General features: G+C 42.9%; 1 protein-coding gene across 2 annotated transcripts in view; it reads right to left on the bottom strand.

Moving 5' to 3' along the window:
• Nucleotides 1–14,571, bottom strand: part of TDP1 (tyrosyl-DNA phosphodiesterase 1) — a 78,087-nt gene that overhangs the window by 57,339 nt on the left and 6,177 nt on the right. For both annotated transcript variants that reach the window (XM_065871549.1, XM_065871550.1), the window contains exons 4-6: nucleotides 12,774–12,870; nucleotides 7,796–7,830; nucleotides 2,792–2,884 (exon numbers count right to left, since the gene is read on the bottom strand). In XM_065871549.1, coding sequence (XP_065727621.1) covers nucleotides 2,792–2,884; nucleotides 7,796–7,830; nucleotides 12,774–12,870 — 225 coding nt within the window. The remainder of the gene's footprint in view (nucleotides 1–2,791; nucleotides 2,885–7,795; nucleotides 7,831–12,773; nucleotides 12,871–14,571) is intronic.

Raw genomic sequence — 14,571 nt, forward strand, 5'->3', positions numbered from 1 at the left:
AGAAGATATACAGACTGCCAACAAACACATGAAAGAATGCTCATAATCATTAGAGAAATGCAAATCAAAACTACAATGAGATATCATCTCACACCAGTCAGAATGGCCATCATCAAAAAATCTAGAAACAATAAATGCTGGAGAGGGTGTGGAGAAAAGGGAACCCTCTTACATTGTTGGTGGGAATGTAAATTGATACAGCCACTGTGGAGAACAGTATAGAGGTTCCTTAAAAAACTAAAAATAGAACTACCATACGACCCAGCAATCCCACTACTGGGCATATACCCTGAGAAAACCATAATTCAAAAAGCGTCATGTACCAAAATGTTCATTGCAGCTCTATTTACAATAGCCCAGAGATGGAAACAACCTAAGTGTCCATCATCGGATGAATGGATAAAGAAGATGTGGCACATATATACCAATGGAATATTACTCAGCCATAAAAAGAAACAAAATTGAGCTATTTGTAATGAGGTGGATAGACCTAGAGTCTGTCATACAGAGTGAAGTAAGTCAGAAAGAGAGAGACAAATACCGTATGCTAACACATATATATGGAATTTAAGAAAAGAAATGTCATGAAAAACCTAGGGGTGAAACAGGAATAAAGACACAGACTTACTAGAGAATGGACTTGAGGCTACGGGGAGGGGGAAGGGTAAACTGTAACAAAGCGAGAGAGAGGCATGGACATATATACACTACCAAACGTAAGGTAGATAGCTAGTGGGAAGCAGCCGCATAGCACAGAGATCAGCTCGGTGCTTTGTGACTGCCTGGAGGGGTGGGATAGGGAGGGTGGGAGGGAGGGAGACGCAAGCGGGAAGAGATATGGGAACATATGTATATATATATAACTGATTCATTTTGTTGTGAAGCTGAAGCTAACATACCATTGTAAAGCAATTATACTCCAATAAAGATGTTAAAATGAAAAAAAAAAAAAGAAGATGTGGCACATATATACAATGGAATATTACTCAGCCATAAAAAGAAACTAAATTGAGTTATTTGTAGTGAGGTGGATGGACCTAGAGTCTGTCATACAGAGTGAAGTAAGTCAGAAAGAGAAAAACAAATACCGTATGCTAACACATATATATGGAATCTAAGGGAAAAAAAAGGTCATGAAGAACCTAGGGGTAAGACGGAAATAAACACACAGACCTACTAGAGAATGTACTTGAGGATATGGGGAGGGGGAAGGGTAAGCTGTGACAGTGAGAGAGTGGCATGGACATATATACACTACCAAACGTAAAACAGATAGCTAGTGGGAAGCAGCCGCATAGCACAGGAAGATCAGCTCAGTGGTCTGTGACCACCTAGAGGGGTGGGATAGGGAGGGTGGGAGGGAGGGAGATGCAAGAGGGAAGAGATATGGGAACATACGTATAACTGATTCACTTTGTTATAAAGCAGAAACTAACACACCATTGTAAAGCAATTATACTCCAATAAAGAGGTTAAAAAAAAAAAAGCACCGCGGCTGAGGCTCTTAGAGACAGTCCATCCCCGAGACCCTGAACCCGTCAGAACGCTGCTGCATTTTGAGAAGCATATCTTAAGTGGGGACACTTGGAAACTAGAACATGTTTGTAGGAAAACCATCAGGCAGTGGGGACAGGGGATCAAGCCACCTTCTATGGTGGGGAAGGGGAGTGAAGAGAGGACGACACACACCTGGCTCAGGGAAAGGCTGTGTGAGGGAAGAGGCAGCTGTGATGCTGCCCGGCCCACTCAGGTCCAGCAGGCCCAGAGGATGGGGGCTGGGAGGTTCTCTGTCTCAGCTCAACTGAAGGTCTAACTTGGGTTCAGTCAGAGTCCCAGAATAGGGCTCTAGCCCAGGCTGGGCAATGGTATGAGCGAGGGAATGAGGAGGAAGATGCAGGGGAAGATACTCGAACCTTGAAAGGGTGAGTTCCTTCTAACACAGGAAAACAGAGACATGCAGACTAGCTTAAGTGAAAGAAAGCGAAATTAAGGCTGGTCATAATGAAGCCTTATCGGGAAGGAGAACAAAGGGTGAAACGATTTGAACAAGTCCCTAAAATCCCTAAAAATAAACCTAAACTTCTCTTAGGAGATCAAAACCTAGATCTGGTATATATGCACCAAGGACAAAGGGTTAGTAATTAAAAAAATAAAATAAAATAAAGCCATGAAAAACCTTCATGTTCAATTCTTTTGGAGATTCACAACCATGTTACAGGCTCTAAAAAGACAGCCGTTTAGATTTGTTTTATGGGAAACTAAACTGACTGGGGGTGAGGGGACATTTTTAGTGTACAATCAACCCCCAAGTTTTCTTTTGGTACCTGTTGGGAAGTGGCAAGTACAAGTGGATGCAGGAGTAAGTGAGGACCAAGAAAGTTATCAGGAGGGTCTTAATGGAAAAATAATAGGTCCAAGCCTTTCATTTTTCATCCTCTTTCCTGCCTCAGATCCTTGGATCTACTTGGCTGTAGAGTGTATGTATGATGCCATTTTGTCAAAACTAGAAAAAAACTACGGTGTATAAATACGTATGTTTACAGGTATAATAAAGGCAGTTATGGATGATTATGTGTTAAACGGTTAACACCGGCTACCTCAAGAGAGGAACTGGGGGGAGGTAGTAAAAGAATACTATCACTTTTTTTTGCATGTGTCTCTTTTCTATGCCATAATTCTGGTTTTTTTCACAATTAAAAAACAGGAGAAAAAGAATAAATCAAATGTTCTCGCTTTTGACCTTTCTCAGCACACACAGTGACTACGAAGAAATGAACGGAACCCTACAAACCCTTGTGTTTTCTGGTGCCAGTCGGCGTGAATGAGGTTGGAGGTGTGTATGACAACCCGGAGGCCTTCTTCGTATAGCAGTAGCATCATTTTCCTTTAAAAACAGAAAAAGGATCAAAAAGCATTAACGGTACTCTCATAATACCTTTCTAATGCAAATGCAATAGCTAAAGGAATTCTTTAAACTCTTATTACATTATCCCAATTTTGAACATTTAGTCTTCTTTTCTTCCATACATCATTGTTACCAAAGTCTGCTTAAGTGACAAGTGGAAAACCACCTTCCAAAATGCTGAGTATTTGGTGGTAAATGAACTTTTGCTCCACGTGGCCAGCCCTGGCACTTTAAACCCCTCCCCACACTGTAGTCTGGCTCCTTATTATCTATTCAGCATCACCCATTACTATCAGGGACAACAGGAATCTTCTTGTCCAGTGTTTTCAGAGTATGGTCACAACCTCTTGCTACGCTGTGGCTACCTCGCGTTAAAAAAAAACTGCAACAGAATAAATTAGAAACTCAAGAGTATATTGCATATATTTAAGTGCTGGTTCGTGAAACTCTGGTTTCAGCACTTATCAGCACAGACAGGTACAGCAGACTGAAATGACAAACGCATTTCCTGCTGTGGGTTGCAGTTTAAGTTTGAAAGATGCTTCACTTTCAAGAGACTGATCTTTCTTCATACTCTATAGACGCCAGACTTGTCACCAGCGTGTACCTGGGCTTGAGGTAAGTCTTCCCTTTTCTTCTCCCTTTACTCAAATCAGCCCTAGAGATTCCCTTCTTTCCCATGGGGCTTCCCCAGTCATCAGATTATTTCTCTTAGTTTAATTCCAGTGAGAGGGAGGGAACAGGACAGATAAGAGCTTTCCATCCGAAGCTGGAAGACCTAAGTACCAGTGTTCATCAGTTAGAAGCCATAGGACCCTACGTAAGTCATTTAAAATCTGAGTCGTTCCATGTCCCCTGAGCCTCGGCTTCTCACTTGTGGCATAAAGGATCAACCCCGTGTTCACTTCATAGGGCTGATGTGAGAATGAAATGCAGTACATGTTTTGTTAAATGTAAAACACTCCAGGTGTACATTCCCTCTACTGCTTCCATGCCTTGCTTTACTTTGCCATCTACTTTCGGATGGTTCTTGGCCTCCCGATGGTTTTCTAATTATTTCAGGAACATAAATTCTCTCTCCCCCAACTAGAGATTCACTCAAGGCAGTAACTCTACCTTATTTCTGTGGAGGCCAAAATGCTACTTAACATTTACTGATGGAAGTCAGTTTACACGTGGGAAAAAAATGAACCACTGGTTCTCTCAAGTAAACAACATCCCAAATACTATCTCGACCGAATGGGGTTATTAGCATTAAAAAGTACGGAAAAGACTATACAGAGGATGAAATTTAGCTCTTGCCAGAACGAGAATTTAACCCAAGCTGGCAAATAGTAAATTAATGCGAAGCTGGAGAAAAGACAGCTGTTGAGCCAATCTTCTCTCCACGTATGAGATGTGCTCCCTGAAATCTGGGCAAATTTACATACGCTGTTGCCACGTTAGTAGCTGACTGTAATTAAGAATAAGCCAGTTACGAATTCATGATTTAACTTTGACAAATATTTCCATTAGTTAAGGTATCAATTAACAGGAAAATCATGCACTAATGTCAGTGAATCCTATCATATAGCATTGAGAACTAATCTAAGGGGAGTCACATTAATCTTTTCATAGACAAAATGGCATGTCCCAATAAGGTCAGAGTTAAAAATGGATAAAACATATAAAGAAATGAGGTCTTCCCTGAAGAATACTAACCTGCGTATTATCTATTAAGCTACGGGGGTGGCAGAAGGGACATTTCCCCTATGTGAAGCTGTTCCTGCACAGGGAGGAGGCAAGCTAATGTCTGTGGAGCATTTATGTACCAGGCACTGCTTTAGAAGCCGCACAGAATGCTAGCACACAGAATGCCACCCAATCCAGAGGAGGCGCTATCATTCCCATTTTACAACTGCAGAATCCGTGGCTAGGAGAGCTCATGGGGACTACCCAGCTCCCCACGTGAACCGGAAGCAGCGCTTATTTGGATTACACGTGTTGGATCCTCCTCTCGCTGTGCACGGCTTCCCTTGGGCTGGACAGGCCGCAGCTACTTCATGCTACTGGGGCAGGAGTGGGTCACACGGAGGGGGGCCCTGCTACAGCCCGAAGAGGAGAGAGACTCATCCTGCAGTCTGCTCCAGGCTGCACAGCCAGATCTGACGCTTCCCTCCCCCTGTGGATTCTCAGGGCCGTGGGAGGTGCCTTTGCTTCCAGCTTTGGAGGCCACCAAAGAGCTTCAGCATTCTAAAGCACTATGAGATAAGCCCCGGGACTGCACAGCATCCTGGAAGCAGGTATGGAGCACGTTCACTGTCTCTAAGAGGACCATGAGCTCCTGGGGGATGGGGCCGCAAGTAGTACATGGTCAGCACCCGCCAGCTGACTCAAGTGTGACCCCAGAGACTCCTTCAGAGTTACTGTGGCAGCTCCACTCTGTTGGGGGAGGCGGGGGACGTGTTCACACCTGTCACCAGGAGCTGGAAGGCTTTCCTTCTTTCCTAGCTCATGTGTTTGTCTTGCCTCTCTCACCCAAAGACTAAAAGCTGGAAGGACAAAAGCCACTATGTCTTAAAACACTTTACATCCCCTTGAGCTGTGCTTCAAGAATATAATAGATATTTAATGAATAACTCTTAAAATATTTTAAAATGAACAACTGAAAGTTATTTCAAGGCATGAGTTCAATCTCCTACAAAATGCTGGCATTTTAACAAAATGTAAACTACACACATACTACAGAGTGGGGAAAGGGTCTATCAGTACTTCCCTAGGCACTTTCAACTGTGAATGAGGAACTCTGCTGGGTTTAACCTGCAAAATGCATGTGCTGGAGGCGAAGGAAGAATGGGCTTGCAAAGCGCGCGCGCGTGTGTGTACCTGTGTGTGCGTGCGCGTGCCAAAGGAAACAGGTTTAATTTTAGCAGTGAGGAAACAACAAAAGTAAATTAAGAACTTAAGCAAAAATAAGCAGTTCTAGTCCTGTCTCCCAACACTGGCTGGAGGAAAACTGCCTACCTACTTGGGGCCTCTAGTCTATAAAATGAAGACAAAGGACCAAGTAATTTTTTGAATAGCATTAAAAAAAAAAAAAAAAAAAGGATAGCTCCATCCCCCTCAAATGCCACTGTGTCAGATCTGGGCCGGCCCGGCACTCAGTCCCTCCCCTGACCCAGGCTCTCCTATGACTCGCTAGCATATTAAGTGCAGTGTGAAAGTGCCCAAGAAATGCTGGCTGCAGGCACAGAACATGTGCTCTGCACAGGAACCCCGCACTGCAGGTCTAGCAAATCATGCCCAGGATCCAAAACAGGGTTTGCTCAATGTATTCTGGAATCAGTAAGGTATTTAGGCTAGGGTTCCAGCTAAGGGCGGGGGACAAAGATCCATCTGGTGCGACGCTTTACTGCAGAATGTCTCCCAGGACGGCTGACTACTACTGCCGCCCATCAGCGTCTCCCACGGTGGTGCAGCTATAGGAGCCTAAGATTCTGACTCGGCCTATTCAGTGCTATTTTGTATCCTTTGCTGAAATTAGCATTCTGTGAGCTCTGTGCCTGATACTCCAGCTAGGTAGGTGCTTGAGGTCACTCTCAACAACCCTCCATTACACTAAAGTTACCAATTAGGGGTGCTTGGTAAATGCAGCAACATTTACACAAGAGCACCTAAGACCAGATAATGTATGCTTGATAGGTATCCTTTCACAAAGTGGTTCAGTGCTTTCTGCTCTGGTTCCTTTCTGGAGACAGACTGGCAAAATGTAGCTTTAAGCTTACAAAGAGAATGATGAACGTATGCCCTCGTTTTTGGCGTAGTATCAGGAAAACAGTGGTCACTGAAAGACTCGGGGCAAACACTTCCTCCCATGAGATTCCCTGTTGCCTTAGGGACAGATACCCAAAGGGACATGCCTGAAGCAGCAGGCTACCTGTTTCCACTGCTGGTCTAGAAGAAAGATAAGGTTTTGTCACTCTTTTTTTTTTTTTTGCCGTATGCGGGCCTCTCACTGTTGTGGCCTCTCCCGTTGCGGAGCACAGGCTCCGGACGCGCAGGCTCAGCGGCCATGGCTCACGGGCCCAGCCGCTCCACGGCATGTGGGATCTTCCCGGACCGGGGCACGAACCCGTGTCCCCTGCATCGGCAGGCAGACTCTCAACCACTGCGCCACCAGGGAAGCCCTTTGTCACTCTTTTGAGTGTGACATATTTCTAGAGAAATATGATTTACAAAAATACTGAAATCGAGGCAACCATGTCTTATTCTTTTCTCAGCTAGAGAACAATTATGTAAAATGGCTCCATTAAACAGTAAGACTCAAATAAAACGGGAGTCAAGCTGATATGTATCAAGTAGGAAGTAAGAGAAAAGTTTCTCCTGTCTGTTGTTTGCAATGTCTCAGAAATTATCCTAAGAGAATTTTCTGAGATGTCTTGAAGCAGGGACAGGTACCAGCCTCTCAAGATGACAATTTCTTGTAAAACAGTTTTTCTTTCAATCACAGCACAGTTGACCCAACAATATTCTATTTGATGCAACTCAGAATCTTATGAAATTCACAAGACCCTCTTTAAAGTGGTGGAATCCATAGGCATGTGACTACCGCACGTACAGTCATGCGTAACCGCGGACCACAATCTATCCCCCTCAGTTGGCTATAATGAACGCCCTCAAGAGAAAGCAGAAACCGCATCACAGATTCAGACTTTCATGTCCAGAGCCAGAATCCTGGTACTTGGTCTTAAGGCTGTTCAGAAACAACTCCTTTTCCTCTGCTTCCTAAGTGATAGCTTTTCCCCCAGCAAAATCATCACATGTGAGTCCCTCTAAGGGCGATTTCTGAAGAGCATCCTTTGATCTATTAAACTCATATCCTCCCCTCCCCATTTCATAAAAATTGCTTACGTGTGGTGTGTTCCAAATGCAATATCCAACTTTGCCTAGGATAAAAAAGAGGTCAAGTTACTTGTTTTTTAAAAACTCAATAATATCTCTATCTATTGAAAATTAAATTAGAAAAGATTCAGGTCAACTTTTTTTTGTTTTTAAAGTTGTTACTGCCCTCTAGTGGACAAGCCCTTGATCGCCAAAACAGTTTTAATTTTTTAATCTTTTTTTTAACATTTTTATTGGAGTATAGTTGCTTTACAGTGGTGTGTTAGTTTCTGCTTTATAACAAAGTGAATCAGCTATACATATACATATATCCCCATATCTCTTCCCTCTTGCGTCTCCCTCCCTCCCACCCTCCCTATCCCACCCTTCTAGCTGGTCACAAACCACTGAGCTGATCTCCCTGTGCTATGCAGCTGCTTCCCACTAGCTATCTACTTTACATTTGGTAGTGTATATATGTCCATGCCACTCTCTCACTTTGTCCCAGCTTACCCTTCCCCCTCCCTGTGTCCTCAAGTCCATTCTCTAGTAGGCCTGCGCCTTTATTCCCATCTTGCCTCTAGGTTCTTCATGATTTTTTTTTTTTTTTTAGATTCCATATATACGTGTTAGCATACGGATTTGTTTTTCTCTTTCTGACTTACTTCACTCTGTATAACAGACTCTGGGTACATCCACCTCACTACAAATAACTCAGTTTTGTTTCTTTTTATGGCTGAGTAATATTCCATTGTATATATGTACCACATCTTCTTTATCCATTCATCTGTTGATAGACACTTAGGTTGCTTCCACGTCCTGGCTATTGTAAATAGAGCCGCAATGAACATTTTGGTACATGACTCTTTTTGAATTATGGTTTTCTCAGGGTATATGCCCAGTAGTGGGATTGCTGGGTCGTATGGTAGTTCTATTTTTAGTTTTTTAAGGAACCTCCATACTGTTCTCCATAGTGGCTGTATCAATTTACATTCCCACCAACAGTGTATGAGGGTTCCCTTTCCTCTACACCCTCTCCAGCATTTATTGTTTTTAGATTCAAAACAGCTTTTAGAATAGCATCCAGTGAGGTTCATTTTTTAAAAAACTTCTTTTTCATTACCCAGAATGATTCAACACATATTGCATTTTAATTACACTAATTAGAAGTGAGAAGCCTAATTTCCTTAGAAGCCAGAAAACTAGTAAAAACAAACGAGACTCTATGCAACGTTTTAAAATTAGATATTTGGCTTATACAGAAATACACACACAGTTTTCAAAGCATATTTAAAAGAAACATTGAAAGTGGTGGCAGTATTGAGACATTATGATATTAAAGGTTTTCTTACATTTATAACACAGAAGATGCTGAAAATAAATATATTAAATCCATTTTTCATGTTTTAAAATGATACCTTTACAAACAAATGGGGGGGTAGGTGGGGAAGTAAAACATTTTATCTGAAATCCGGTATAGCAAGACCTTGGTTAGGCCTCAAGATGAAAAAGTTAAAATAAATAGAGATGTCAAGAATAGTTTACCAGCTAGGAATTCTGTGTATGGACACAAATCCTGTCTTCACAACTATGTAGGACTTTGGAAAATACTTGAATCTCTATGCCTCGGAAAATACTTGAATCTCTATGCCTCATTTTTCTACTCTTTGAAATGAGGGTACTGTTAGGAGACTCAGGGAGTTGTTAGGAATAAATGAGAGAAGTACACATAAAACGCTTAGGAAAAGGAGCTGCACGGGGTAAGCACTCTATAAATGGAATCAAGTGCTATTAAAATCAAAGCGCCCCCCTGCCCACTCTCCACAGGTGGGCCTGTCTGCTGGGGGCAGCGATAGGCAACTGGAATACACAGGTGAGAATGACATAGCCCGTCTTGGGGATGCTCACGGACAGATGGCCAAGTTCACTGCTCTTGTAAACTCAGTGTTCGGGCTGCTCACAAACTGGCACACGTTTGTGTGGACTGGTCACAGAAGAGTGAGCAGGAAAGTGCATTTCATGTCTTTCTTTAAAAAAAAAAATTAACACAATGTTGTGTTAGTTTCAGGTGTACAGCAAAGTGATTCAGTTATATTGATACGTATATATCTCGATTCTTTTTCAGATTCTTTTCCCTTATAGGTTACTACAAAATACTGAGTATAGTTCCCTGTGCCATACAGTAGCTCCTTGTTGGTTATCTATTTTTTATATAGTAGTGTGTATATGCTAATCCCAGTGTTTCACATCTTTAAATTACAAAATTAGAACAAAGGCTGCCACTCTGTAAATTGATATTTAGCTCAGAAAAAGCAATGGTCAAAATACTTGGCTTCTGAGTTTAGTTTTGTGATTTGTTGTGGGCTTTTGGGCAAGTCTAAGCACAAAAGCAAGGATGATAATAATTTCAACAGATAATATTTAATGGGTGCTTCTTTTTGGCAAATGCACCAAATTCTTTGCCCAATAACCCTATGAGATACAGTATTAGTAATTCATTTTAAAGATGAAGAAATGAGGCTTTAAGTGGTTAAGTGATGGGCCCAGAATGACACAGCTAGCGGGCAGAGAGCTGGGACAGAACCCAGGAAGTCTGAACCTGGACCACCAGGTGTGCAAAATGGGAAAAGTGTCAGCATCCACTTATTCTTTGACTTAACGTGACCCAGCTTAGTCAAGTGACACTACGTTGCTAAAAGAAATTCAAAAATTCATTTTAAAGACAAGATATAAAGGTATTTCAATAAGTCAGGATGGGGCAATCACCATGTCCCTCAGACTAGAGCTGGGAGCTTACGGAGGCTCTTCACACAAGGTTTGGAAGACAGGGCTCGTTACGCCCTCTAGTGGCTGGCCTGAAGCACGCCACTAGGCATGCCACCACCTCTCCTAAACTTTTCAGTACATTTGAAAAACACTTTGTATTTCCATTGATTTTATTGCTGTTTTTCAGGATTCCCGTGTTATTTTATTTTCTGCCCACTATTAGTCTGATAAGTGCTATCCTACTGCAGTTTAACCTCTTCTGTTTTTGGAAACAAATGCAAAACAAGGGGATTTTAGGCAACTGCTAAGCAAAGGCATATCCTATGTAGAAGGTGAGCTGCAAACAGGATGGATAAAGAGATGGAATAATTTAAAATTCCAACTACATAAAGTACAGTGAGTTACATCACAGGAAAATGGTGTGAGACGGGTTTAAAATGGATCAGGTTGAGATTTCTCACTGTTTTAATCTTTAAAAATATACACATACACATAATATTCTATAGCTAGAAGAAGTGATAAAACGTGAGTTGGAATTCTTTTACCTTGTATGGATGGAGGAAAAAGGACGTTAGAAGGAAAACGGAAAAGAAAAATAATTAGGTTCTATGTAATTCACTCTTGCCTCTGTACGCCAAGAGCAGAAATCCTGAGCCAGTTTCACTAAGCTATTGGCCCGGAGAGAAAAGGGCCATGAAAGACTCATTCATCAAGCTGCTCACGAATGGACTGACCAACTTGCTCAAATAGGAAGAGGTGAATATTACATCAGCCACTTCAGAATCACCACAGGAAGGAAATGATAAATGTTAACATTTTCTGAATTCCATGCTACCCCCTTGCCTCCCCTCCCCGCCCAGTGTGCCTGCTTCTTACACAAAATGTCACACATGAAAAGATCCTTTCAGACGTGGAGGCTAAAACAAGGAGTCCTAAGGAAACTCCAAGACTCACTGGTCACACTGAATTTCCATGAACTGACTGGAAAGTATCAGGACAAAATTATGGGAATATATAAAGAAACAGCCTTCTCACCTCTTCTCTGCTTTGGTCCCAGCAAACCAAGCCTGTTCCGAGACCACTTAACGCCCCTCATCGGACTAGGATCACACGCAGCATACAACTCGCAAGGTAGTTTTCTAACAGGTCTGCTTCTGATCGATCTATGGGTCTCTCCAGTATTGAGTGATTCTTGTGAAAAAGAACTAAGGGCTATGGGTGAAATGTCAATGGCAGCTAATGTCACAATAAAAACTACCAGTTTTAAGCTGCCTTCAGAGAAAGAAGCTGCCACTGAATTGAATCCAAAAAACCTGCTCAATAATGCTGGAACCTCCGTTTCCACAGGGACATGGACAAAATAGATACAACCAGAGGGCTGGCAGGTTGGGGAAAGATAGGGAACCCTTGATATACCAGGTACAACTGAAGAAAGTGAACGCTTGAACCTGAACGAGAAAACTAGGGGGACAAAATAGATGACTTCAGATACGAGAATCACTGACACGTGCAAGGAGATTTAGTCTATGTGGCTCCAGAGCGGGAAAATTAGGACCAACGTAGAAGGCAGAGGAAGAAGATTGTGTGTGTCAACCTGGCTAGGCCACAGCACCCAGATATTTGGTCAGATGTTGCCGTGAAGGTATTTTTTGAGGAGATTAACGTTTCAATCAGTGGACTTTGAGTAAAGGAGATTACCCTCCAGAATGTTTGTGAGCCTCAGTCAGTCTGTTGAAAAGTGGAAAGGAAATTAAAAAAAGACTGATTCCCTGCAGGAAGAGGGAATGAGTCTCCAGTCGGTCTTTGGCCTCAAAATGCAACATCAGTGCTTCTTGGGGTCTCCAGCCTGCCCTGCAGATTTTGGACTTGCCACCCTCCACAATCACGTGAGCCAGTTCTTTGAAAATAAATCTCTGTCTACACACAGACACACACACACACACACAGAGACACAGACACACACACACACACACATACACACCCTTATTGGTTCTGTTTCTCTGGAGAACCCTGACTAATTACAGAGCTATCAGGTTAACATAAAGGAAAATCTTTCAACCATGAGGGGTACCCACAAATAGGATGAGCTACCTCAGGAAGCGTTTAAGCCAAGGCTGGAGAGATGTCTGTTGGTGATGCTGGAGAGAGGATTCCTGCATTAGGTGGGTGGATAGACTCAAGGTCTCAGTTTCCTTCCAACTCTCAGACTAAGCATGATCTCGAAGGGCAATGAGTACCGTACCTGGCAGAGGGCAATGTTTTCATAAGGCTTTGCCTGGGCATGTAGGTGAGCTTTTGCTTCGCGTTTGTCGCCATGCACGAGCAGGATTGGTTTCTTCCTGAAAAAGAGAGCAGGAGTATTTAAAATCCATCATTCATGAAGCTGAACTGTACCCAGTTAAGGGTCGCTGACCACCGACATCTGTTTCTGGCCTGTGTGGTGACTAAGTAGGGGGCCAGCACAGGACATGGACCGGCTAACCTTCGGTAACTGGTTACCTTTATAATGGAGCCCTGTGGCCTGAGCCTGAAGCTCTGCTGTGACCTGGAGGGGTTGTGACTCAAGAAGGTCCTCGAGTAATTATCTTCTTTGGTCCAAAAGGGCACATCATCAGCTCTGTGTTAATATATTTAAATTCAGATAGACTAAAAGATATACAATCATTGTTGTCTAGTATGATGCTCTTTTCTTTCCCTTCTCTTGGCCCAAACAATAGACCACTTCCTCACTAGCCATATGTTAAACCCCTACTGTGAGCAAGGTCCTGCACCAGATGCCCAGAATACAAGTGAAGGGGCCCAGGCCCACAGCATGTAGTTTCACTAATAGGTGGTGATATTTCAATGCAACAGAGCCCAATGCACATTGAAAATGCCCTATTTTTAAATTCAAAAGGACAATATAAAAACATTCTGCAGGAATAGATTAAAAGGGCTTTTAAAGGAACCATGACCTACTCTGGTTAATTCAAAGCGAGATAAGCCTTAGAAATCAATATACCTTTATAAGCTCTCCCAACAAAACAAAAATTGGATTTTTCTCCATCAAGCAAGATGAACAACTTCCACAATCATCAATCACATGCAGAATGATTCTCTGCCACACGTGAAGGGACAACACTCAACTAAAAAGAAACAGGACAGGGGCTTCCCTGGTGGCACAGTGGTTGAGAGTCCGCCTGCCGATGCAGGGGACACGGGTTCGTGCCCTGGTCCAGGAAGATCCCACATGCCGCGGAGCGGCTGGGCCCGTGAGCCATGGCCGCTGAGCCTGCGCGTCCGGAGCCTGTGCTCCGCAACGGGAGAGGCCGCAACAGTGAGAGGCCCGTGTACTGCAAAAAAAACAAAACAAACAAAAAAAAAAAACCAGGACAGAAAACGCACATCCAGGGCTGATTCCTAACCCCTAAACCTGATAGCTTTATTCTAACATGTCAGGTAAAATAAAACTAAGAAACACACCTTCCCGGTTTGTTTCTATTTGGAAAAAATTTTCTATTTTACAACTAGAAACACAGTACAGAGAATAATGTAAGAGATAATCATGCATGTGTTACCTAGAAACGATTCCTGTTATCAGATTATCAGGTCTTTTTAAAAAATAAAAGATTAAACATTATTGACAGAAGCTGAAGTCCTCATTAATTACTTCAGATTTACTGGTGTTCTAAAAACTATCACAAAAAGGCAGTGCGATGGGTAATTTTGTGTGTCAACTTGATTGGGCCAAGGGCGTCCAGATAAAACATTACTTCTGGGGCTTCCCTGGTGGCACAGTGGTTGGGAGTCCACTGCCAATGCAGGGGACACGGGTTCGTGCCCCGGTCTGGGAAGATCCCACATGTCGCGGAGCGGCTGGGCCCGTGAGCCATGGCCGCTGAGCCTGCGCGTCCGGAGCCTGTGCTCCGCAACGGGAGAGGCCACAACAGTGAGAGGCCCGTGTACCGCAAAAAAAAAAAAAAAAAAAAAAACACATTACTTCTGGGTGTGTCTGTGAGGGTGCTTGCGGAGGAGATGACCATTTGAATCGGTGGCTCAAC

Source organism: Phocoena phocoena, chromosome 2 (genome assembly GCF_963924675.1).
Source record: "Phocoena phocoena chromosome 2, mPhoPho1.1, whole genome shotgun sequence".
In the NCBI taxonomy this organism is placed as follows: Eukaryota; Metazoa; Chordata; class Mammalia; order Artiodactyla; family Phocoenidae; genus Phocoena; species Phocoena phocoena.